General features: G+C 39.4%; 7 protein-coding genes across 17 annotated transcripts; 4 read left to right on the top strand and 3 right to left on the bottom strand.

The window, feature by feature from the left end:
* The first annotated feature begins 512 nt into the window (after nt 1–512).
* Nucleotides 513–1,715, top strand: LOC116842749 (GPN-loop GTPase 3). Of its 2 annotated transcripts, none has more exons than XM_032812401.1 (3): nt 513–685; nt 825–1,021; nt 1,102–1,715. In XM_032812401.1, the coding sequence occupies exons 2-3, from the start codon at nt 843–845 to the stop codon at nt 1,676–1,678; spliced, it is 756 nt and encodes a 251-aa protein (XP_032668292.1). In that variant the 5' UTR covers nt 513–685; nt 825–842; the 3' UTR covers nt 1,679–1,715. The 2 variants fall into 2 exon arrangements, with proteins under 2 accessions (XP_032668292.1, XP_032668291.1); XM_032812400.1 differs by having other exon boundaries at nt 514–725.
* Nucleotides 1,716–1,866: 151 nt separating this feature from the next.
* Nucleotides 1,867–4,556, bottom strand: LOC116842744 (PHD finger protein 12). Of its 3 annotated transcripts, none has more exons than XM_032812389.1 (5): nt 4,376–4,556; nt 4,033–4,232; nt 3,641–3,915; nt 2,479–3,500; nt 1,867–2,339 (listed from the first exon to the last, which is right to left on the bottom strand). In XM_032812389.1, the coding sequence occupies exons 1-5, from the start codon at nt 4,421–4,423 to the stop codon at nt 1,956–1,958; spliced, it is 1,929 nt and encodes a 642-aa protein (XP_032668280.1). In that variant the 5' UTR covers nt 4,424–4,556; the 3' UTR covers nt 1,867–1,955. The 3 variants fall into 3 exon arrangements, with proteins under 3 accessions (XP_032668280.1, XP_032668282.1, XP_032668281.1); XM_032812391.1 differs by having other exon boundaries at nt 3,641–3,946; nt 4,332–4,546; XM_032812390.1 differs by having other exon boundaries at nt 4,332–4,546.
* Nucleotides 4,557–4,689: 133 nt separating this feature from the next.
* LOC116842743 (mRNA (2'-O-methyladenosine-N(6)-)-methyltransferase) lies at nt 4,690–10,868 on the top strand. 3 transcript variants are annotated; one of them, XR_004377768.1, is made up of 7 exons: nt 4,690–4,851; nt 5,489–5,801; nt 5,867–6,022; nt 6,113–6,261; nt 6,336–7,700; nt 7,995–9,147; nt 9,399–10,868. XR_004377768.1 is itself a non-coding variant. In XM_032812388.1 (6 exons), the coding sequence occupies exons 2-6, from the start codon at nt 5,517–5,519 to the stop codon at nt 8,269–8,271; spliced, it is 2,232 nt and encodes a 743-aa protein (XP_032668279.1). In that variant the 5' UTR covers nt 4,690–4,851; nt 5,489–5,516; the 3' UTR covers nt 8,272–10,868. The 3 variants fall into 3 exon arrangements, 1 of the variants encoding a protein (XP_032668279.1); XR_004377769.1 differs by having other exon boundaries at nt 7,995–9,571; nt 10,628–10,868; XM_032812388.1 differs by having other exon boundaries at nt 7,995–10,868.
* LOC116842745 (2-oxoglutarate and iron-dependent oxygenase JMJD4) lies at nt 10,552–12,514 on the bottom strand. The gene is made up of 4 exons (XM_032812392.1): nt 11,926–12,514; nt 11,554–11,851; nt 11,138–11,408; nt 10,552–11,055 (listed from the first exon to the last, which is right to left on the bottom strand). The coding sequence occupies exons 1-4, from the start codon at nt 12,161–12,163 to the stop codon at nt 10,597–10,599; spliced, it is 1,266 nt and encodes a 421-aa protein (XP_032668283.1). The 5' UTR covers nt 12,164–12,514; the 3' UTR covers nt 10,552–10,596.
* Nucleotides 12,515–12,580: 66 nt separating this feature from the next.
* LOC116842748 (cytoplasmic protein NCK1) lies at nt 12,581–17,585 on the top strand. Of its 3 annotated transcripts, none has more exons than XM_032812396.1 (4): nt 12,583–13,075; nt 14,582–14,882; nt 15,518–16,449; nt 16,758–17,585. In XM_032812396.1, exons 2-4 carry the CDS (start codon nt 14,864–14,866, stop codon nt 16,977–16,979), a joined length of 1,173 nt encoding a protein of 390 aa, XP_032668287.1. In that variant the 5' UTR covers nt 12,583–13,075; nt 14,582–14,863; the 3' UTR covers nt 16,980–17,585. The 3 variants fall into 3 exon arrangements, with proteins under 3 accessions (XP_032668290.1, XP_032668287.1, XP_032668289.1); XM_032812398.1 differs by lacking the exon at nt 12,583–13,075 and adding an exon at nt 13,149–13,377; XM_032812399.1 differs by lacking the exon at nt 14,582–14,882 and having other exon boundaries at nt 12,581–13,075.
* A 226-nt stretch (nt 17,586–17,811) lies between these two features.
* Nucleotides 17,812–21,861, bottom strand: LOC116842747 (arf-GAP domain and FG repeat-containing protein 1). 3 transcript variants are annotated; one of them, XM_032812393.1, is made up of 6 exons: nt 21,543–21,861; nt 19,254–19,771; nt 18,908–19,102; nt 18,621–18,800; nt 18,171–18,298; nt 17,812–18,079 (listed from the first exon to the last, which is right to left on the bottom strand). In XM_032812393.1, the coding sequence occupies exons 1-6, from the start codon at nt 21,704–21,706 to the stop codon at nt 18,026–18,028; spliced, it is 1,239 nt and encodes a 412-aa protein (XP_032668284.1). In that variant the 5' UTR covers nt 21,707–21,861; the 3' UTR covers nt 17,812–18,025. The 3 variants fall into 3 exon arrangements, with proteins under 3 accessions (XP_032668284.1, XP_032668286.1, XP_032668285.1); XM_032812395.1 differs by having other exon boundaries at nt 21,550–21,697; XM_032812394.1 differs by lacking the exon at nt 21,543–21,861 and adding an exon at nt 20,254–21,091.
* Nucleotides 21,862–22,288: 427 nt separating this feature from the next.
* On the top strand, nt 22,289–24,262 carry LOC116842778 (protein unc-119 homolog B). 2 transcript variants are annotated; one of them, XM_032812454.1, is made up of 4 exons: nt 22,289–22,699; nt 22,863–22,976; nt 23,599–23,898; nt 24,102–24,262. In XM_032812454.1, the coding sequence occupies exons 1-4, from the start codon at nt 22,666–22,668 to the stop codon at nt 24,227–24,229; spliced, it is 576 nt and encodes a 191-aa protein (XP_032668345.1). In that variant the 5' UTR covers nt 22,289–22,665; the 3' UTR covers nt 24,230–24,262. The 2 variants fall into 2 exon arrangements, with proteins under 2 accessions (XP_032668345.1, XP_032668344.1); XM_032812453.1 differs by having other exon boundaries at nt 22,290–22,727.
* The last annotated feature ends 6 nt before the right edge of the window (nt 24,263–24,268 follow it).

Genomic DNA, 24,268 nt, shown 5'->3' with positions numbered 1-24,268 from the left:
CGGGTGCACTCTATTACTAGAAACACTATAGTATATGTTACATATACTATAGCACTTCTAGTAATAGAATACATCCGGGTGGGAAATCTGAACGCAGCCCAGCTGAAAAGAACAGACCAAAAAATACCCAGTAAACATGCATGTCTAAAAGATGTCGAAGATATATAAAAGACGTCTTATGCAACAAAATGTTGCACAAGATATCTTTTCGACATCTTTTATAGCGAATTCGGTAGCTTGCACTAGTGCGCACTGAGTGCGCATTAAGGCTTGTTTACAGTACATTCTTATATTTAAGATGGTGTCTTAAATACATATTTAAAAACATTTTAACTAATCAAATGATTCGTACGGATGTTATACATATATTATGATTAAAAATATTTGAGAATTTATTTGAGAATTATTTAAGACAATCTTTAAATATAATAACATACTATGAACAAGCCTTAGTGCGCACTCAGTGCACACTAGTGCAAGCAACCGAATTCGCTATTAGCATGCATGTTTACTGGGTAGCGACCGTCGCCATGTTGGTATATCAACTCCATACGTACAATCATTTCCCTCACACCTTGAGCTTCACTCCCGCGGTAATGTACTCTGTCCAGATATTCTTACATCCATAGTAAACATACTTGTGCGTTAAAGCCCTAACAACACATGCTTTTGTGTGAAAAATGAGGTACGCACAACTAGTAATGGGACCAGCCGGTAGTGGCAAAGTAATAAATTTTAATTTATCTCATTAAACTTATATTAATTGAGTGACTATATGCTTAGAAAATAACGTTAAATATTAAAAATAATTTTACTTCAAACAGTCCACATACTGCAGCATCATGCAAGAACATGCTGCTGTCTCCAGGAGACCAGTATTGGTTATAAATTTGGATCCTGCAGCAGAATATTTTGATTATGAACCTTTAGAAGATATAAGAGAATTAATACATGTGGACGATCCCATGGAAGATGATGAACTTAGGTTTGGACCAAACGGTAGCCTTATATATTGCATGGAGTAAGTTACTTTGTATTTATATAAATATACTGCTTTTTTAGAACTGTTATAATTTTATGTAATAAAATGATTTTTTACAGGTACTTAGTTGAAAGTAAATGGCTGGAAGAGAAATTAAGTGAAGTACAGGAAGATTATATAATATTTGATTGTCCAGGACAAATTGAATTATATACTCATATGACTGTAATACGTAAATTGATAACCATTCTACAGAATTTAAATTTCCAAATATGTGCAGTATTTTTAATTGATAGCCAATTTATGGTGGATGGATCAAAGTTTCTGTCAGGAACCATGGCTGCCCTTAGTGTAATGATAAACCTAGAGCTTCCACATGTCAATATTCTTAGTAAAATGGACTTGTTATCAAAGAGTGCACGAAGACAATTAGACAAGTATTTAGATCCTGATCCAGAGGCATTACTAGCAGATATGAAAAAAGATTCTACAAACAAAAAATATCATAAGCTCACAAAAGCTCTTGGTAGACTCATAGAAGATTACAGCTTGGTGCGATTTCTGCCATTAAATATTAAAAGTGAAAATAGCATTGCAGATATTAAGATAACTATCGATAATGTATTACAATATGGTGAAGATACAGAAGTTAGAGTTAGAGATTTTGATGAGCAATGTTCAGATGATAAAGATTAAAATAAATAATAATGAGACTAAGGTAATAATTAAAAGATATGTAATACTTGATTGGTCTTTTGAGTGAAGCCTTCTTCCCATTTCCTTCTTTTCCTATACTTTTTCATAGTAAAAAAAGATTCTTAAATATCTCATTTTCAGTGACTTACTTTTAATAGTAACATTAAAAAAAAAGTAAGAAAATATAATTTAATGTATCAAAAATGAATGTTTCATTAATTTAATTGTTGATTTATAAAACTATTTTTACAGCGTTGAATATTTACAATATGGAATTTCATCTATCTATATATGTGCCTGAGGTATTAAATACAAACGTAAGACATCCGAAAGCAAGGATCGACCCATGGGCGATGATCGCACTACCTTCCCATCCTTCTTCTGGATGTTTGTTAGCTACAATCTTACGTTTTCTACTACATTTGCATGAGATTTTGTTAATTCCATGCGTATGTTGCTGCAGAGCAACTGTCTCTTCTTTATGTAGAATAGTTTTTATCATTTCAGACGTCTCTTCTTCTTTAGTGATGTATGTCACTTTTTCATTCTTCTCATCTTTCGAATCTTCTTCTGTAGAGTGAGTATAATTAGGACAATATAATACATCGTCCACCACTGTTCCATACTCACTGTAATTGAGTAACTCGTAACGTTTAGTCATCTGTACGATTAAAAGAAATATTAAGAGAAAGAACACAAAGAGAATCTGTCATGTGCAGCTTAATATTCACAATTTCTTTAATTCAATAATGAAATAATTGTCAAAGGATAAAGTTTCTACGATATTATATTTTACTTACCTCGTCGAAAAATATAATTGCATGTTTCGAGGATATGAAGTCACATTTACCATAACTGGATAAAACTAAATCGCAGTTCGGGCCGTTGCCAATAACAAAAGTTCTATGAGTCATATAAGCTGGTGGACTAGGTTTAGGACTTACAGAAAATAATACGGCTCTAACGCGTCTATGGCGATTTACTGTTTCGTAATATTTACCATCAGGATTCAATATTTGTCCTAATCTTTGTTGTGCCAATATCTCTAACACTGGTCTCTCTAATAGCTGTACACCTTCCTTAATATCGTAATCATAATATCTTGAATGAAACTCGAGATTATTGTATGTCCTAGAAGTATGTGTTACAGTAACATTTTCCATTTTATCCATGCATTCATTTGCATTGATTTCTTTCTTTCGATTAGTTTCTTTATCTACAGTTATATCATTTTCCTCTGTTTTTATTTCTACTTGACTGACTTCTTCAGTTTTATTTTCTTCTAATTCACAATTCTTACTATCATCTATTTGCTCAGAGTTTGTACGTTGTTCATTTCTGCTTTCGCTATCCTCTAAAGGCTGTATGACAGTATTTTGATTAAAATGTATAGAATCCAATTTTGATGGATTTTCATAATGGTATTTTATGCTGCTAGGAACTTTCACTCTTGGACGACCTTCCAGTCTTACTTTTGTACGAAATAATGGATTAGCAGCACGTGCTTTACGCAAGAAGTCTAGTTTCACTGCATGTTGATCTATTCGCTGATTGGCATACTTATCCCACAGTTTTATGCGTTCTGTTACTCTACATGAAGTCAACAGATTTTGATCTATAAAGTGATTTGGATGATTAGGACACATCCATCTACCAATAGGAAAAGTGGTCAGTGGTGGGTCCAAACAATCCTGATGAAAATACAATGGACAATAATCACATGCAATTAATGGAGCTTTTCTGCAGCTACGTCCACATTCAAAACATAAACGGGCTGGCAATGGAACCATTAAGTTGCTATCCAAACAGTGATTTTTTCCAACTAGAAAATACAAATGTTGCATTTAATATTAGAGTACCTTGGGTAATCAAAAGTAAACATGATAATTGAAGCACATATTCTTCTAAAAAAAAAATAAGAAATAAAAAAAATATATACCTATCATTTTATTGTATACTTACCATTATTACATGATGAACTTAACTGTTTACCTCTTCTACCAGATACATAATCCATTTTATTGCTGCCAGGAAACATTATAGGTAACTGTAATTCCTTAGGTAATTCAAATTCTCTAGGATTTACTAAAGAAGCTGCAAATGCCAATATTTCCAAAGCAGACATTTTCTTTTTCTTTTCATTTTCTTTATCCATGATTTCTCTTTTAGCAGCACAACTACAGGTATAACACAACCATTCTCCATTAGGAATGTCTAATGGGTCTACTGCAGGATAGCTAGAAAGTTAATTACTGAATCTCTTGTTCCCTTAACAAACATAAATCAACTTAATCTCTTGTAATTAATGATGCCGAAGTGAATTATAAAGATAGATGAAGTCATACATTACTTACTGGCATTGTAAGTGATAAGAAGCTGGACATCTATCACAGCATATGAGCTCTCCTCCATCCTTACAAGCATCGCAGAAATCACGATTGTGACCACGACCTCGTCTTTTGAAGTATGGATGCTTTTTCTCCTCTTTCTCCTTCTTTGTTTTGGCTGCTTTAGAGTCTTCAGATATTGGCGGGGCTATAAGAGCCTGTATTTGCTAACAAAAAGAAAATGGAATATAAAAAAAAACACATTTTCAAGGGCAAAAACGTGAAATAAACAGAATTAATAATTTCATATCTTCTCTATTCCTCACAGAAAATCTGCACTGCTGCTTGTAGATTTGCTTGTTGCGCTTACCGGCATTAATCCGCCTATCGTAGGAAAACCATATTCAACGGTACCCATTTGATAGACACAAAGATATTTAAAAAATTAAAATTTATATCTTCGCTCTTCTTAGAATATATCTATCACATCTACAATCCACAGTTGCTTTAGGTGACAAGCTCAGTACCAACAATAAAGCGAGAATTGTTTCTAATATCTTTCAATTATTGAAGTTTTATAAACTGAAAACACTACATAGTATTTTCTAGGAAAAAGATATCCGCGATATTCGACGTTTGAGTTTGCAACGAAAGCCGCGCGCGGCGTAAAGACTGTCTTGTTCGTTTCGTTGCGAATGCAACCTTACATCTTTTCTCTCCTCGGTATTTCAGTTCAAGCAAATGGCGTCGTACAGGTGGAGATCGTTGCGTCAAATTACACAAATCATGAATGAATTCTAAGAGTTGTGGCATATTTCTCATGAATTAAGAGTATTGTTAGTTCCGGTAAGCCTCTTTTCGATTGTAGTGCAATTTAATGTGAGCGAAATTGTTTGCATAACAAGAAAAAATGCCTATTTTGCTATGCGTTTGCCTAGTATGTAAACAAACATCGTATTGCCGTCAGTGCTGTCAGACGAGTTGTGAATCGTGATGTTCTTCGAAGCTTTGTAACTATCGCGAGATTCCTTGTGTTACTCGTTTATAGTTTATGTCTACGAATATAAATTGAAGTTGAATGGGCAACTGTATCGTACAACCTGCTATATGCTTCTGCCACAGCATCTTGTTCTATGTAATTTCTCACTCTTAACACATTCAATGTGCTTTCTTCAATGAGCTTGTGTCTTTTATACAATAATGTTTAACTAATGAAGATGTATGCATTAAATGTGAAAAAATAATACTTCATCCACTCAATGAAACATGTTGAGATACTATAAACTATTACAATACTATATATATATATGTATCCAATTTATGATTCAGCAGAATATTTATAATAAGTACCTATACCAAATTATTATTATTATGCTAAGATAAGTAAACTTATATATCTAATAATTTTTCAACTCTATATATGTACATATATCTTATTAGATACTTGTTGCATATATAATACAATGCTTGGAATAATTTCTAGTATTCAGCAACAAGAAGCATATCACAAAATGAACGAAGTAAGTGGAGGAAAACAAGATATACCTAATACCTCAAGTTGGGAAACCTTGTCAGGGCAATCGGTATCTTCGTTGCCAACAATGCATCATCATCAAACACTACAGCAAGACCCAAATCCGACAGTAGCACAAGTTATAGTTCCTACACCTGTTAAGCTTCAACCACCTATGCTAACGCCGACACCACAAACAATGAGCACGATCACTACAATGAGCACTGTAGCTGATCACTGCCCACAACTTGGTCATATGCAACAACCACCTCTGATAACTCAGGTATATCTGAATGAGGTCTTATATACTTTTAAATCATCAGATTGTACAATAGAATTATGTTACAGAATGCACCGCCGGGAGGCTTTCCAGAGCTTGAATTATCACCAGAACTTCAACAGCAAGGTTGGAAGAAATTTTGGAGTAAAAGAGAAAATCGACCATACTTTTGGAATAAGTTGACCGGAGAATCTTTGTGGGTGGTACCTTCTTTAAAACCTCAGGTACATAAACACGAATAATTTAACATACAAACGAACACATTTATTCTATGAGAAAGAAACAAAATGTGTAATGCATATTTATTCCTGAAGTTTGATCCAATCACGGACCCGCTTGGTATTTGTGGTGTACCACCTGTACCAGGAAACGGAGCCATTCCAGCTGGTACTCCAGGTGGAACATTAAAACGCAGAGCGTCAGAAGACGGAGCAGTTCCGCCGGTAAAGAAATTTGTACTGGCGTACGTATTTTGAATTTCAAGTCATACTGTCACACAAGAGAGTCGGATGAATTAATGTGTTGTTATCATATCAGGGGTCCGTGGGATTTAGAGATACCTACGAATATTATAATATACGAGAGGGCGCCATCGAATTTGCCGCATGTCCATCCCGAGGCGGAAGCATTACGATGCGCTTTGTTGGCGAAATTACGGCAATGTTACCAGGAATTGTGTCATACGCGCGAATCTATAGACGCACCGAAGGATTCCTTCAACAGGTGGCTGATGGAACGAAAGGTGATCGATTGCGGTTCGGATCCGCTACTACCGAGTCAATGCTTCCCTGAAATCTCGATGTCCATGTATCGCGAGATCATGAACGATATTCCCATCAAATTGGTGAGGCCCAAGTTCACAGGCGACGCGAGAAAACAGTTGTCACGCTACGCCGAAGCCGCGAAAAAGATGATCGAGTCAAGAGCAGCATCATCCGAGAGCCGGAAGGTAGTCAAGTGGAACGCCGAAGACACTTTTCAATGGTTGAGACGAACGGTCGGTGCGACGTTTGACGATTTTCAAGACAGGCTCGCCCATCTCAAACGACAATGTCAGCCGCATCTCACGGAAACCGTTAAAGCCAGCGTTGAGGGTATATGTCTAAAGATTTATCATCTTTCTACGGAATACGCGAAGAAAGTGAAAGATAAGAACAACCAGATCCTCAAGGATAATGGTCTAGGAGACGTCATACCGTTAGGTGGACCAGCCAGCACACAGAGAAAAGTTTGGTGTTATCCAGTACAGTTCTCCCTTCCTACACCAAGACTTCCGCAAGCAGATTACCTACCTGAACGTGAGCAAACAATGCTGCGCTTTCACGGTGATACTATGTGTATAAACAACATACACCTCACCAAGCTGGAACATTTGTATAGGTACAACTGTTTCGACGACAAAAAGTTCGAAATGTTTTTGCCACGCGTGTGGTGCATGCTAAAACGTTATCAAACGTATCTAGGAATCAATGAGGGCCAAGCCACTCAGATGGCCCTCCCCGTCACTGTCCTCGAATGTCTTCAAAGATCGTTTGGCGTAACGTTCGAGTGTTTCGCTTCGCCTTTAAACTGTTATTTCCGCCAGTACTGCTCGGCGTTCGCTGATACGGACTCGTATTTCGGGTCGAGGGGGCCGTTTTTGGATTTTAGGCCGGTCAGCGGGTCGTTTCAAGCGAATCCACCGTATTGCGAAGAACTCATGGAAGCTATGGTCAATCACTTCGAACGTCTCTTAGCCGATTCGGCTGAACCTTTGTCGTTCGTGGTTTTCTTACCGGAGTGGCGGGATCCGGCACCCAACGCGCTTATCAAACTCGAGGGGAGTCACTTCAAACGCAAGCAAGTAGTGGTGCCCGCAATGGAGCACGAATACAGACACGGATTTCAGCATATTCTTCCAAAGTGAGTTTATAATTCGTGCAGTTAATACGTATAAATCATTAATAATTGCTGCAAATTACAAATTTTGTTGTTCTGTGTAATGGTATCCACTTTCACAACATTCGTACTGAATTCTTAATCTCTACATTTTTATAAATTCTTCACGTTAACTTTATTCAAATTTCCTCTTAAAAGATATAACATTTCGTCGTGTCGCATTTTAAAATTACATTTGTACAGTAATGTACAATAATGATATATATGTAATCTCGTGTAGGAAACATTGAGTTATTTCTTTCATTCTTTCCGTTCTAGAGGAGAAGTCAACATCAGAGCAGCGCACGGCACGCTAGTTGTATGGTTGCAAAACCCAGCTGGCGCTGCACGATGGGGACCTACAGAGGAGCGAGTTGAGGCCTTACTGGAAGCGTGGCGACCCGGTCGGGAACGAGAGCGAGACAGACAGGAGCTCCTTTCTCCGTCGAGGCAAACGCATCAGCTGATACCATCAACGCCAGTGCCTGTACCGACGACGCCGACCACGCCAACAATTGTGCCACCAGTGCAAACATTACCCACTCATCCCATATAATTGTTGAGTGATCTTCGAGAAGAGGAGAAACACGTATAAATAGTCTCACAAATAAATTCAAAAAATCAAGAAAAAGAGGTACGAAATTTATACCTTGTAAAATAACAAACATTCTCATGGAGGAGAGATTCGTTTTATACTTTATTAGTGACTATGACATTGAGATAAAGTGTAAAAGTAGAAGAGACATTAGATGGTCATGTATGGAGAAATTGCACAATTGAAACACATAGGAACACGTATGAATATTACTTGCCAGCAACAGTTTTATGCTGATGACAAGATCCATTGTGATGTCCTTTATGTTTTTCAAACGATCTCGTAGAAATCGTTTTTATTGATAATCGATGCTTGATCATTCGGCCTCCTCGTTCTATATTGAAACGGAATCAGATTCCGTTGTCTACGTTAACAAATAGCGAAATTACTATAGGAAATACATTGAAAAATATGCATCTAATTACATCTTCTATATATAAAAAGAGTTTAGTTATTAACACAAACACGAGCACACGTTGCAGAAAGTCTAAATTTGTCAGTTTAGACAGTTAATTGTTGTCAGAAACTGCGTTAGACTTTGTGACACATGATGCTGTGAACATTAAATATACTTGCTATGCAAGATAAAATTGGCACTATTACAAATGTCAAAAGAAATTTAATCTATACAAATAACAAATGTACAAGCGTATGTGTATGTGTGTATGTGTGCAGGTATGGCAGTAGGCATATGCATTGCCTAGAAATCTGTTCGTTTGTTGTTGAGAGGAAAACTTTTATCGGAAAATTTTGGAATAACATCATTGCATTTTTAACCATGACAATCTTTTTTTTTTTTAATATAGAAGACTACGTGAAGGAAGGAAGGAGAAAGAGGTAGCTGTGCATTTTATTTTAAATAATTTTATCGGTGCAATATATCAATCTTATATCGATCTGTATCTGAGATCTATAATATACAGGTCAAATTTCCCCAAGAAAAATACATGTTTTTATCGTTTAATGAATATACTTATCATGTATGAAGAAAATATTCTTTATACGCAATTATGTTTATATATTATTTTATTCTGATAAATAGACATTGAATTTATTCGATAATATGTTTGATATAATCTTTTATACAGATTTTTCAGATAGACTTTACGAAGTTCTCGATATACAAATAATTGAAATGGAACAATTGGATGGCCATTAAAGGAATACATTATAAATTTTCACAATCTTTTTCACATCAAGCATATCTATATTGAACATAGCGTATATTGGAAGAATAGATAGATCACATAGAAACGAATAGGTATGAAATAACAAAATTACGCGCACATTCATAAGTAATATATCGGAGATCACATATACGTGTACGTTACTGAATTGATTTTATTAAAAAATATTCGTGGTCCCCGCACAGTCTTTTACATAAACGATTTGAGTCGACATGGTGACCACTTCTCATAAAAGAAAAGAAACGATATTTACATCTCTTATAAATTTTGTATATTTTTATTAAGAAAGTACATGTGTGCTTAGATGCGCGCAGATGTACGCTAAAGAGAAGTAGAATGTGTGTACATACACATGTGCATATAGGCGCACACATGCCCATGCGCGTGCGTGTGTATAGCCATCTTTAGAGCATACGTATATTTATATATATAGTATATATAATATACATATATATATATGCTTACGCAATTGATAGTAAGTAAGACAATACGTAACATGTAAGTTAAGTTTTGTGAGATATTATATTGTTTTACAGACAGCAAAAATGATTTAAGTATCCGTGATTAGGTTGTATTACAGCTTAATAGTAAACAAATTTTCTTGTAAATCTTTATATTCAGTAAATAGTATATGTTCCACCGGGAAAATTACATTTTTCTATGTTTAATCATTCTATTAGATTAAAAGTCAATCTTATCACAGCTTTTTGTTATAAATATAATTATACTTATTTTAGGACATGAGATGAATATTGCTTTTCGCCACGCTTTCTATTTTGCGCGACGAACACTTGCGATTTTCTTCTTTTTCGGCCGTAATTATTTTCTCTAATTGTCTCATTAATTTTACTTGAGTCTGCTATAATTCAAGACGGCATCTAACATAGTGCTTACTGTACAAACGTAATCTTAGAATGCGACACGGCAAAATGTTATATCTTCTAAGAGGAAATTTAAATAAAGTTAACGTGAAGAATTTATAAAAATTTAGAGATTAAGAATTCAGTACGGATGTTGTGAAAGTGGATACCATTATACAGAAAAACAAAATTTGTAATTTGCAGCAATTATCAATGATTTATTGTATATTGCTTTGTGTTCATAGGGAAATTACATTTTCGGTGTTACAGGATGATTCAAGAACCGAGGTGATGTTTTTTAGTAATACGTGAGCTTCGTCATTTCTACACATTAAAGTGTACATAGACAGGTCCTGCGCATCTATGACAAAATTTTCCAATACATTTTTTAATGCCCGCAAGTCAAACAGACAATGATTACGTCCAAGAAGATACTTATTGAAGCTTATAACTTGACTTTTTTTGACCATAGCATGTAGACGATTCTTAGCAATAAACATTATAAATTCGAGGAACTGCTTATAGTCCATGCCGTATGATGTTTTTAGCATCAATTGGCAATGTTCGTTCCAATTTTTCATGTCCTTACAATCATCAACTTCTCTCATGACAGATCTCAGTTCCTTCTTCAATGCAAACCATACATTGGTGATATTGCAGCCATTGATCCAGTTATGATTAATGGAAATTGTATCTCTCTGAACAAAAGTGACATGTATAATTAATTGTCCATTAATTTATCATTGGAATATTCTCTTGCAAAATCTTTGAACTACTTACCAAGTTCCAAACTTGATGATGCCATCCAGATGGCACGAATATAATCTCTCCTGTTTCTTGAATCACATCCAAATATTTTAACTTTGTGCTATCATAAGTTTTGTACTTTGTACGATCATTAAGCTCATCTGAAACCGCATCATACGCTAACTGCCCGTAAACATCACGAAGATGATCTTCTTCATGAGGAGGAAAAAGTAGCCATCTCTTTTTTCCAATTATATTTGCAGACCAGCTGTATGATGCAAAAACATCTGCATGCAATGGAGTCCTGAAACATTAGCAATAATTAAATGAATCAATACAGAATAACAATGAATAATTAAATATGGCTTTTTAAAAGACAAATTCAAGCAAGAGGTTTTAGATCTTACATAAGTGACATGTAAATCCTGTAACATTGAAAATGTATTTACCATGACTCTTTGGGACCCATATACACGAACATATAGTCGTCATTTAACTCTGGATGAGCGATATAGTATTCATTCAACCAGTCAGATACAAAATATTGAGGCACTTCGTAAATTGGGATATCGGGGAAACTTTTTACACAATGCCAATCTTTGAGGTACAACAATGGCATCGTTTTCGAATAATTATTCCGCTTATAGTTGAGCCAATAGTCCAAGTAACTTTCCATGGACATGTCATCCTTAAATTGCGAATTGTAAAATTTTCTATTGCAATCGGCAACTGGGACAACGGAGCGTCCTGAGTAGTAGAAATTATGTTGTATTAACAATCGCACATGGCTTAATCTCCAGTGAAATATCCAACTATCCTACCGAAGGATTTTTGGAGCACCTCGAAATTAGGTGCATCCTCCAACACCCATTCGCGCCTGCACGGCCAATTCTCAGTGGCCTGCGAGTCAATGATGCATGGTCTATTGCATGCCAAATACTTGGAGAAAAATTCGTTATATGTCACCGTCGAGTCGACCCGCTCGATCGTGTTTGGGATGCAAGTGTCCTCGTCGACGGAGCATAAATCTCTGTCAATCTCATAAAACAGAGTTGACATGACCAAGTTCTGGTCCTCATCGTCCAATTTAGCATGAAGTTATCGCATTCACAACGTGACGGCGACAAAGACAACGTTCCTCGTATCCGACGGCGGCGCGAGTCTAAGAATTTTCATCTATAAGTCGCCTTCGCGAGTGTGATCTTCCTTGTACAGCCACATGCGAGCTAACAACGACTATACCCGCTTCACGTTTCACGAACGACTGCGACAGTCTTACGTCATGAACCAAACGAACGCGCACCTAGAGCGGCAAGTGCGTCTGCGATTCTGACCCAATACAGACCTATCGATACAGAAGAATCGAGACATCTCATTGTAGTTAGATGGCGCGGTCGTAGTAGCAGAGCCAGACGGAGGGCTACTTCCTCCACCCAATACCCTCGGTATACACCTTCGCGGCCTAAGGGTGGGTCTGTCCTTCGTGCGGGAGGGGTCGCGTAAACGCGGCCGCGAGAACGTGTATCGGAGTCAACGCCGTTCGTTCGCTTCGGATCGCGCGACCGGCGTGAAGGAAGGACGGTGCGCGAAGAAACACCGTCGTCGTCGGCCGTTCGCTGGCTTCCGGCTGCCGCTCGCGTTCGCGTGTTCACGGTGGCGCGCCTCCGCCGACGACGAGGACGATCGAATCGAAAGCGGATGGTACGCGGCGCTCTCCGCGCGCTCCTTCCTTGATTCCTCGCTCCTGTCCGCCCCCCTTCCTGTGACAAAGAGGAAGAGAGAAAAGGAGGCACAGAGTGATAAGCGGAGAGAGAAAGAGAAAGAAAGAGAGAGAGAGAAACACGAGCCCCCGGTACGTAGGTACGCTCCAGTCGTTCATGGCTGCGGTGGCACGAAGTGGGGGAAAACAAGCCGTGTAACGACGTAAGATCCCGAAAGCTTTATGCAGGAATATGTCAAGTTTAAAAATCGGTAAGTCCGACGATCGACGTGCTCGACCGGCACATTTATGTCCGTTCGTCCGGCCGCTCGCTCGCTCGCTCGCTCGCTCTCCATCGCTTGCGCTCCACGCACGATGATTCGTAGCGCGTTTGTGTCATCACATCGTTCGCCTCTCCTCCTTCTCCTCTCTTCCCGTGTTACGAGGGAGAGAGAAAGAGGAGAGCAGACGAGCCTCTCTCGTTTAGAACGGCTTCGGAGCCAGTTGTGCCTTGGCTAATTTCGCTTAGTGATCCCCCCGTCTCTTTCTCAATCGCCGGCGCTCCTTAGATCGTGTATGTAGACATTATAATCTTTTCACTAACCATGCGGTTATTACGCATACCGACGCAACCGGGTTTTCCCGAGAAAGACTCGCTGGTACTCCGCGAGATATGAGCCGTCGGCAGCCGTCTCGAAAGCAACCGTGTGATGCACCGTGTCGATGCAGCGTTAAATTTATCATGCGGAACTGACATTTAATCGATCGTATATCCCTCGTAACCCTCCTCGAGGATGCTAAGTGAATTCTCATGACGCGCGAATAGAGAGGGAGTGCGGATAAAGTGGAAAATGTTAACGTTATCGCGAACATTATCACATATCATTCATCAGTCATTCATTCCTCATAAATCCTGTTAGATATTGATTGCTTGTATTAGATTAGCAAGATCTTTGAAAATCATAGATATGTTAATAATATATTAATTCTGCTTGAGATTTTTTTATTAGCTGTTTATCATAGTTATTAGTTAGGTAATGTATGAGAGTGAGTGAGTATGTATGTGTGTGTGCGTGTGTGTGTGCGCGCGCGTATATGTCCGTATATAACCATACGTTGTATGGTTGCTGTACTTATCTCTATGGCATGTATGTATTTAGAATATATTAGAATAGATTGTGTGATTCATATACAGTAGATGTGTTATTATTACGTCACATATATTTCTTACTTCTATTGAGTTAATTTACATATACTTATATTTATTTCTCCAATTAATTTATAAAGCTTGTTAGGCCAAATTTTATATGAAAGTATCACTGACTTCACATAGTCTGTATTTACCATGATCCAATAGAACCATCACTCTTAGTTACAGAGTATGTATTGCATGTTTAGGGAGATTAAGCACTACAGTATTAGGAATAAATTTTACATGAGTAAACAGGCACACATGTATACAGGATGAGTCACTCAACTTTGTGACCTATAAATTATCAATATTTTTATCATAATTAATTCTTAAATATTTATGATATGTATAAAAGATATCGTATCAAAGAGACTATATATTATCAATGTGAAATAAGTATATTATAAATCCATAAAATTGCCATTATTGGACTTTATCTATAATAAATTAAAAAATGATACTTAAGGGCGTAAGATTAGGTGACTCATTCTGCCTATAAATTCTTTAATGACTATGACAAAGTTATAAACTTTTCTACTCTTAATGATCTCATGTTAATGACAGTTATTTTATTTTTTTCCCAAAGTGTTGGTAATGCACTTGCTTGCGCTACCCTTGAGAACGATGGATTCTGACCAAAGAAATCAGCAGGTGCATCAGCACTGAACAAAATACAAAATAAAGACTAAATAATGAATGCCTGCTGCACTCACGCCGCCGACTCTGTACAAGCAGACTTAAGATTTGTTGAAGTAGTACGTGAGTAGCAGCTACTCACGCCACACTCCAGCTGTACATACCAACCTAAATACATATATATACATATATTGTCACGCATATATATGTATATATATTTATTTTATCGCACATGGCAGCCATGAAGCATGGTACGTTTTATTTTCGTATGCTTTGCTTTGTATGTAAATTCCTTTCAATTTGAATTATATATAAGAGTTCATCAGGTCCATAGATACATGTTACTTTGATCGTAACTTGAGCTCTGCGTATACATTTTGCAAATTTATGTATGTACTTCTCTGAGGACATTAAAAATCTTTTTAGTTTTGTGATCTTTTTACACTTTCGTGCTTGGTCTACAAAATTGGATGCTGTGTGGACCAAATATTATTGTACCGAGTGAGATGTTGCTCCATAAATTTATACAGTATATATCATTATGTATATATTAGAAAGCGTGTGACAATTGAGAATAATAGATTTGGTTTTACTTCCTGTGCTTGACTATAAACAAATAGTATAAGCACCTGATGATCTTGTTATATCATAACTTCACTAAAGTTACACAGTTTGTGTAAATCTCTTCTAATCTTTATAATCCACAAGAGCAGCTGGTTAAAAGTTCATAATCTATAGTAAAATACTAGTAATAAACATCCCCCGTATGTATATTAAAATCTCGATAAATATGAACGTTAACAAGATATCTAGTTTAATGCATAACTATTTGAAGTATTTCTGTATTAGTATGTACAACAGTACTGACTGTGAAATATAATTTCAGGCAAGACAAGTCAAGACGACGTATGTTACGTTGTCGCCAAATATGACTACGGGGCACAGGGTGCCCAAGAGTTAGATTTACGTAAGAATGATCGCTACCTGCTCCTGGATGATTCGAAGCACTGGTGGAGGGTGCAGAGCGCAAGAGGACAGGCGGGTTACGTGCCGAGCAATTATGTCAAGAAAGAAAAGCCCTCGCTGTTCGACAGTATTAAGAAAAAAGTCAAGAAGGGCTCCGGCTCTAAGACTCTGCCATCCAGTAACTCGCCGTCCCGCGCAGTCGAGTCGCCCGTTATGGCGCGGCGACTACCAGCCGATCCGAGCGAGGCGATCGGCACCGCGGTCGTCAAGTACAATTACCAGGCGCAGCAGGCGGACGAGCTGTCTCTCGTGAAGGGCACTAGAATCCTGATACTAGAGAAGAGCAACGATGGCTGGTGGAGAGGTCAGAGCGGCACACAGGCCGGTTGGTTTCCGTCGAATTACACCCAAGAGGAAGGCGATGCCGATGACACGCTACACACATATGCGATGGCTGAGAACGTGCTCGACATCGTGGTGGCCCTGTATTCGTTTTCATCCAACAACGACCAGGAGCTGTCATTCGAGAAGGGCGACCGCCTTGAGATTCTCGACCGTCCACCAGCGGATCCTGAATGGTACAAGGCGAGAAATAGCCAGGGACAAGTCGGCTTAGTGCCGCGCAATTATCTCCAAGAGTTAAGCGAATACTTGACGCAGCCATACCGCGGTATGACAACTAGTGAAGTTAGCACAGGCGATTCCTTAGAGCGGAGGCCAGACCCCGGTGATCGGCCTCATCTCGTCGGCAAACCTTGGTACTACGGTAGTATTACACGTTCGCAATGCGATACGCTGCTCAATCAACACGGCCACGATGGAGATTTCCTGATCAGGGATAGTGAGACAAATGTGAGTACGGTAACTATTGTCGTGAGTTAAATCTGGAAGTCTGTTTTAGAGTAATTTTTACTAAAATACAATTATTTTTTGGTCAAAGCTCTGCGTTCAAAAATTAATTTTTTGGTATTTCATTACAATTTCTATTCTTTCGTCCTTGAATTACACGGACAATTAAGAAATGCATTGGAATTACAAATTTATTTATTGTATCGACGAAAGAGAGAGTATAAACGTGATGCTAATCTAGCCAACGTTTCTCATTGCTCTAATTATTGTCAATTTATGAGATTTTTATATATTTTTATGATATTTATTAGATGGGCGACTATTCGGTATCCCTGAAAGCACCAGGACGTAACAAGCATTTTAGGGTACACGTGGAAGGAGCACTCTATTGCATCGGCCAGAGGAAATTTCACACATTAGATCAGCTCGTAGATCATTATCAAAGAGCCCCAATCTACACCAATAAGCAGGGCGAGAAGCTGTATTTGGTGCGCCCATTACCAAAAGGCAATTCTAGTAGCAATGGTTGCTAGGTGAATTCGTGCCATGAAGGAGGAGACAGTCCATGATGCGCTTTCAGATGTATCGCTAAGATACTCGACGCCTGCCTAGTAATATCAATATCACACATCTCGTACGTTTATACATAACGATTAATATAATTGGTCTACTCGTATATTAGTGTTTCTCAATTGTTTCTCCATTTACACAGCGACGTATAATTTATATTACTCTAAGTGATCGGTAACTGTCAGACATACATAGACACACAATACACACCACACCTCGGAGCTTCCAAACTACTATTACTCAGCAAACGAACAAAGAAACATTTTTAATATGGCAGCTACGTGACATTCGAACTAGTTGACAACACAAGGCTTATCTTTATATTCATATGTAATTGTAAAACGCGAAAACCGACCATGTTATTACGACTAATAATATATTACAACTACATATAATATAGACTGCAAGTGTAATGATCAAGTAATAATTAATTATTATGCAATTATGAACGATTAAGTGGATCTCTACTCTGGAGCTATTGGTATTGAATTATAACAAAGACTAAGTGTTCATTTGTGATTTTGTATTTATTAGAAGTTTTTAAGTAAATAAACTGTATTTAAGTGTGACAAATCTATCTTTTTAATCTCTTCTTGTCGTTTACTTTATGCCGATAGCATGAATATATATATTTTCAAATAATTATCATGTAATTGTACCGTTACAGTTCGAAATTACTATCTCTTTTCTAGATATACATATTTATACCGTGTTAACAGGAGTAAATTTCTAATTTATTTAAATATTTGTATCACGAGGTAAACAGGAGTACCGCCGTAAGTAATACTCACGCGATTAGTAACAAATATTAATCTTTATTAACGTGTATATTATATTCATAAATAAAAGTATTATTTTATTTATATAGATATGAGATTGGTGCGCTCCAGGGGATAAAAGTTAATGGCACTAATTGCCAGTAAGGTCACGTAACAATTCGCCTAGTCTAAATGTATTTTAGTTTCGCATTATTTGTTCGTAACTCCGTTAAAAGCTTATGCGTACTTAATCATAAGAAGGGGTTGTTCGAATTCCTTGTCATGTTGCTTACGCCCGTGCCCACCTGAAACACGATAAAATCTCGGTGAACGAGAGCGCGTCGAACAGAGATTTCTCTCGAGTTCATGCGAGATCACATGAAATCGTGGACTTACCATGAATGGATTTGCGTGGTACGCCGGAACCGTCGGCTGCCACACTTTGTTCGCTAACGGCGTCATGATCTGACTGAATTGGAGGACATCACCATTACTGGCTGACCCAATACCTAGCCACTGCGGGTCTGAAAATTTATCTCAACATTAGACAATCCAGCATTAATATCATTGTAAGCTGGACGCCCTTCGTTAGCATGGCATTTTCCTTCCTTTTTTTAAACACATTGCGCACTGACATGATATCTATAAAATCTAACGATATCTATAAAATCTAACGAATCTAACGATATCTTATCGATTTTCGAAAGAATAACGAAAGAATGTAGATATACAAAATGTAAATATAAAACAGAAATATTACGTAAGACTATATCTGCTCTGTCACAAAGTATACGTCCGGCTGCACGATATTATATAATTCCCATGAGATTCACCTCTCCGACTTACCATTATTTACAGGAAATGTAGTCGGTTTAAACGGATTCGCAGGATTGCACAGAGAGCTATCGACGGGCTGAGTATTATTGTTGACTACGTTCGCGGGCGGCCGCCATAAATCTCCACCGGTAAACGGATTCGAGATGACGTGCGGTTGATTGCTTACGATGCTCCATGTGGCGTTTGGTGCTGGAAATTGAAAATTTCTTTATCTCAATACCTTCCTCGTCGAGCGAGTCGCGCAATAACGAACGTCTAACGTAAACTGATCGATGAAGTTGACGTGTAATATATACCATTCGAATTATTCGCGTTCCATGTAGACGCTGATAGGTTGGCCGTAGTCTCTTCTTTCAATTGCGTCTGCTTCATCAGCGAATCTAAGTCTTTGAGTGCCGCGTAACGATCTTCCGAGGGTGGCGCGTGTGCCCCGTTCATGTTCATCGTGGAATTGCCACCGACCTGATTAAATATTGTCGACGTTTCCGAGCCTCGATAATAAAATAACTTCGTTACAAACATCGCTCTAATGATCACGATTGTTCTCTAAATTGTTCCTAACACGGAGAGAGAGAGAGAGAGAGAGAGAGAGAGGGGGGGAGGGGGAGGAAGACGAATACACGTGGCTAGAATGCTACTCACTCTTTGAATTATTGAAGACTGGATTGTTGTCGAAGTTAGCGAAGAACGGTTGCGGAGCGATCGGCTGACTGGGAAACTGGCTGGATAACGTCGTCGAGCAGAAGGGGTCGGGAACTTTGCTGAAGTCGGCGACGAAGTCCGTGGAGAAATTGTTTGTGCTGATCGACGCCGCGTTGTTCGTCGATTTCTGGTTGACCGGCGCGGCCAGTGTCGTGGACGTGCTCGAGTTCGGAACTCGCGGAATGTTGCTCGTGGACTGTGATTTCGGCTGCACCGTGTTTTGATTCGCGATCGACGGATCCAGGTAGTATCTCTTCAGCTCGTATTTCGCGCTCATTAGGTCCTTCATCTTCTGCTCGTCCTTGGTGTCCAAGTTTTGAGGCGAGTTCGAATTCATTAGGCCAAGCCATATTCTCCTACAGTACTCGTTCCCGTGCTCCTTTATAAAGTCTATCTCTTCCTGACTGAACGTCGCCATGGAAATGGATTTTACTCGATGCGGCGGAGTCAATCCTCGTCTGCAAGTACAAACGAAGAGTGCAGATATGTAAGAAGCGTTCTACCGTGATATTAACGAATGCACAGTCGAACATGCCAATGTAACTTTGTCAATCAATAATTCACGTAATGAAGCTCGTTTGTGTGTTCGTATTATACGCGAGGCACATTTCTCACTGCTCTCCCGAGTTCAAAACTTTGCCGCCAATCCGAAGTTGATGAAAATTTCATTCACTCTTATTCGTAATCAGATTCTAACTGTCAAGTGTCTTCGTGAAGTTACGTCCAAGTTGAAAAGTGGAGCATTCGATGCGGAATAACCGACGGGAAATCGCTTTAAATATCAAGCGGCTCAAATTTCTCTCTTTCTCTCTCTCCTCTTTCGGAAAATGTGGAACGGTGCAAGTCGATGGGGACACGCTTCCATACAGCGATTATAATTGCATAACCGTGCGCCTCGTATAATTAAACTCGAACATGCGGTCCACCCCGGACATTCTACCTTTCACCCTACGGCTTCCTCGTTAATCGGCCGAAGTGCGCGCGACGCGAATAACGCTCTCGCGTGCGCCTAAATACGACGTAGGACACGTATATATGCTGTTAATGCGGTAACGAGATTTAAAAATCGGCACGTGTGCGCGCGCGCGCGCGTGTGCGTGCGTGCATACGACCACCTCGCATGATGCGATTAAAAGAACGAGTCGATAGTCGCACACGTATCGCGCGTTAGCGATCGCAATTTGCGCGAAAGAAGAAAAGAGACGAGAATGAAGAAAGGGAAGAAAAAGGAAAGGACGAGTAGATGAGAGAAAACCGAGGAAAAACGTGAGCGAAAATCCGCCAGCTCTCTCTCTCTTTCCCGCTTCTTGCGCGCGACCCACGACGGAGCGTCACATTTTGACCACCACTGATAACCAGAACTGCGCACAAAGAAAACGTCGACGACGGCTGATAGTGCTAACTTCCTGACTGTTGGACGCACGAACGGTTAGCTCGATGACTCACTAGAATCGCGTTACCTTCTCTCCATCTCTCTCGTTCTCTCCTTCTCCCCCTTTCCCTATCTCTTTTCTTTTTCTCTTTCTCTCTTTCTCCCTCTCCGCGCGTCGCGATATGACGCTGCGAAGAAGCCTGCACACGTGTATACTTCCACGAAGCGATCTCTCATATTGTAGAGAGGCAGCGTGTCCTATATAGAAGCCCTTTAAGGATCGCGACGCGGCGACAGCCGCCGTCGCCGTCGTCGACGTTGATAATCTTGTCGCACTTGGCGAAAATTCTCCCTCTATTAATAGCGGAGTTTCTCTCTATATCGTAACCAGGACTACGATTTAGAACGTGGCATGACGATATACAGTGACTCGACGAAGCTTTGGCTCTCTCGATATAACCCCCCAATTAACAGAGCTGCGACTTGGCGATTCAGGCAGTCCACCTCCCCGGAACGCGAACATTGGCCTGGCCCATTGTGTTCGTCTCTTCCTGATCACACGGGAAAATCGAATGACCCCAAGATATCGTGTCGCGACCTGGTGTCCTGGTGCAACGATCGCGCTGCGATCCTTCTCGCTTCTTGGCCCGAGACGTTGACATTTGCTCAATGTCACGCTCGTAGCCGCGGGGCAAACGGTACGCGCATTTTTGCGCTCAGATAGAATCGGCCCGACTAGAGGGATCGCAGGGGGATCGCGAGGGTCCCGAGGAGAGGATCGACGAGCCACGGCAGCGTCGGCCCAGGACGTGCTCGACAATGGCCTCGAAAGAAATCTGATAGAAACAGGTACTTACAGCATACCAGAACAAGAGGTACAGACGAACGAGCCGATTGTCATGTTGACGTAAGTCGGTCCGCGCTGGTTGCAGTCGAAGCACTCCTTGTTGCCGGGCTGCGACACCAGCTCGCGCAGCGTCTTCAGGTTCCTCTCGTCCTGCTTTCTCTTGGCGGACGCCATCGCGGACGCGCGGCAACGGGAGCGTCTCGGGACGACGGCGACGGACGGACGGAGACTTCTTCGCTCGATGTTGCTGAGCTCGGACGTGGGCGCCGAGCGGGGAACGCGCGAGTCACCTCTCGCGCCGCACCTACAGAACCGACTGCGATGCGCCGTTCGGTTCGCGCTCCTCTCGCTTTCTCTCTTTCTCTCTCTTTCGTCATTAACCAAATATTACCAAGATGGGCAGTACCGCGGGAGTTTTCGAAATGTCGCACGGTACTTTCAACATCCAATAGGAGAACTCGCCTTCTCCTATTGGACAGACGCTGACACCTATTCTTTTCAGCAAAATTTTTTTCTTTCTAGCAAACATATTTTGCGAGATATAATCACTTTATATATCTGTTATATGTTATATTATTAATATGAAAATTATAATTAGTTGAGAAATTATAAAAAAATGAGGCTTACGATGAAATAATTATGGGATCAAAACGGAGTTTATGCGGAGAACTCTTTCTGTGTCGTCGATCACGCATGCAGCGCCCTTTACTAAATGCACGAACTTTTGAAATTTTTGTCGGTTTAAATGGCGCCTCTATGAATTCCCTCGTCACAGGATGTTTACGCCTGGAAACGCTCGCAAACGCCAGACGCGTACGTGACGGTGCTCGTGCGTCGATGATCGTAGCGAGGATTCTAAAATGACAAGTTACCTGGTGATCGTGACAACGTGCGAGCTGATCACTCGGTAGACGTGCAATTACGGACGTGACAACGCCGATCGGCACTGCTATCGTCATCATGCGCGGCGACCTCGTTCCGGCCGCCGTTTAAACCGAACAACGCAATTCTCCGTTTTCTATGCCGTCTTGGGCCTCTGAATAAATTATGAGCGTAGACAGCGAAAACAAGTCGAACGAGGCGGCGATAGCGCCGTACGCCTCGTCGACGGAGCCGGAAAACGGCGCCGACGGATGTGTCGAAGGTGGCCCTGTGACTCCAGAAATGGTGCTCCGATTACCTACTATTACAGATAGTATGACCGATTTGTTTCCGTCATCCGATTAAGTACCATTGTCACGCAGCCTCAGCTTCTTGATATATATCCCCTTATATAATAGACTAGGTTTCGTGTATGATCAGGTGATAAACAAATAACGATCGTTTTCAGAATATCTCTGTTCACCTGAGGCCAATGTCTATGATATAGACTTCACCAGGTTCCAGATTAGAGATCTTGAGACTGGTGCAGTGTTGTTTGAGATTACAAAGCCTCCTGCTAGTGGTAGGTAATAGTTTGGATATTCTGTTACGATAGCTTGTTTCTGACAGCTGTCAAATTACTGACAGTTTCTAACAGCTGTCAAAGTTGTATCAAAAAACAAATCCTTATGCTGAATTTCTTCTTTTCAATAAAAGTGCTTCTAAATGTACTTGTAAGCCAATCAAAAATCTTATAAGTCACATTTAAAGGTACTTTTATAGATAAAAGAAAGTTTTGAATAAAGACCTTAATCAGTGCTCTGAACAAAATTATGATAATTTAAAAAAACTGATATTAGCTAATTTTTATATTCTTCAATTAAATTTTAACAAAATAATTGTTTGAAAAAATTAGCATATGTTATATATTCAGGTAATAAAGATTGATATTCTTAGTCATAAATAAAAATCTTAAATATAAAGAGTTAATATAATATTAGATTAAGAGAGTATTAAGAATCAATTAGAATATTCTTAATTAGAACTAAGAATAGATAAAAATTAAGAGTATAATATTGTCACAAATAAAGTACATAATTAAGTATAATTTTTGTATGAAATAAATAATTAAGCTAAAATAATTTAAACATTTTAACTATTTTTATTATTACTCATACACTTGTATATCATTATATATTTGTTAGAAAGTGACGTCCATCAAGAACCAGAGCTAGAATGTGAAGAACTAGGATCCGAGGATGCAAATACAGGACGTTTTGTGCGCTATCAATTCACACCACAGTTTCTCAAGCTAAAAACTGTCGGGGCGACGGTCGAATTTCTCGTAGGGCCTAAGCCGGTCAATAATTTTCGGATGATAGAACGGCACTTTTTCCGGGACAGGCTGCTGAAAACCTTCGACTTTCAATTTGGATTTTGCATACCAAACAGCAAGAACACATGCGAGCACATCTACGAGTTTCCAACATTGCCTGCGGATCTGGGTGAGTCGCTTGAAAGTCTCGCGATGATTAAACGTGTACATTCAAGACTCGAACAGACGAGCGACTTTGTAGCGTTATAGAGAAGCGCCACAGACCCGCACAGACGGGCTACTTTGTCATCTGTTTGAGACCTTAAAACGTATACTTAGAATAACGAATAACAGTAACCCAGACGCATGCGATATGTATCTATATCTTTGCAGTTTCCGAAATGATCGCGAATCCGTTTGAAACACGATCCGACTCGTTTTATTTCGTCGACAATCAGCTTGTGATGCACAATAAGGCCGACTACGCATACAACGGTGGACACACGCACGATGTATTGTAGTGTGCGATTTGTTGATTAGTACTATTGCAAATTAATTAT

The sequence above is a fragment of the Odontomachus brunneus genome, unplaced genomic scaffold, assembly GCF_010583005.1.
Source record: "Odontomachus brunneus isolate Ranch 3 - 2012 unplaced genomic scaffold, Obru_v1 Obru_scaffold_027, whole genome shotgun sequence".
NCBI lineage: Eukaryota > Metazoa > Arthropoda > Insecta > Hymenoptera > Formicidae > Odontomachus > Odontomachus brunneus.
The sequence above is the reverse complement of the archived record's forward strand: the minus strand, read 5'-3'. Positions and strand labels throughout refer to the sequence as shown.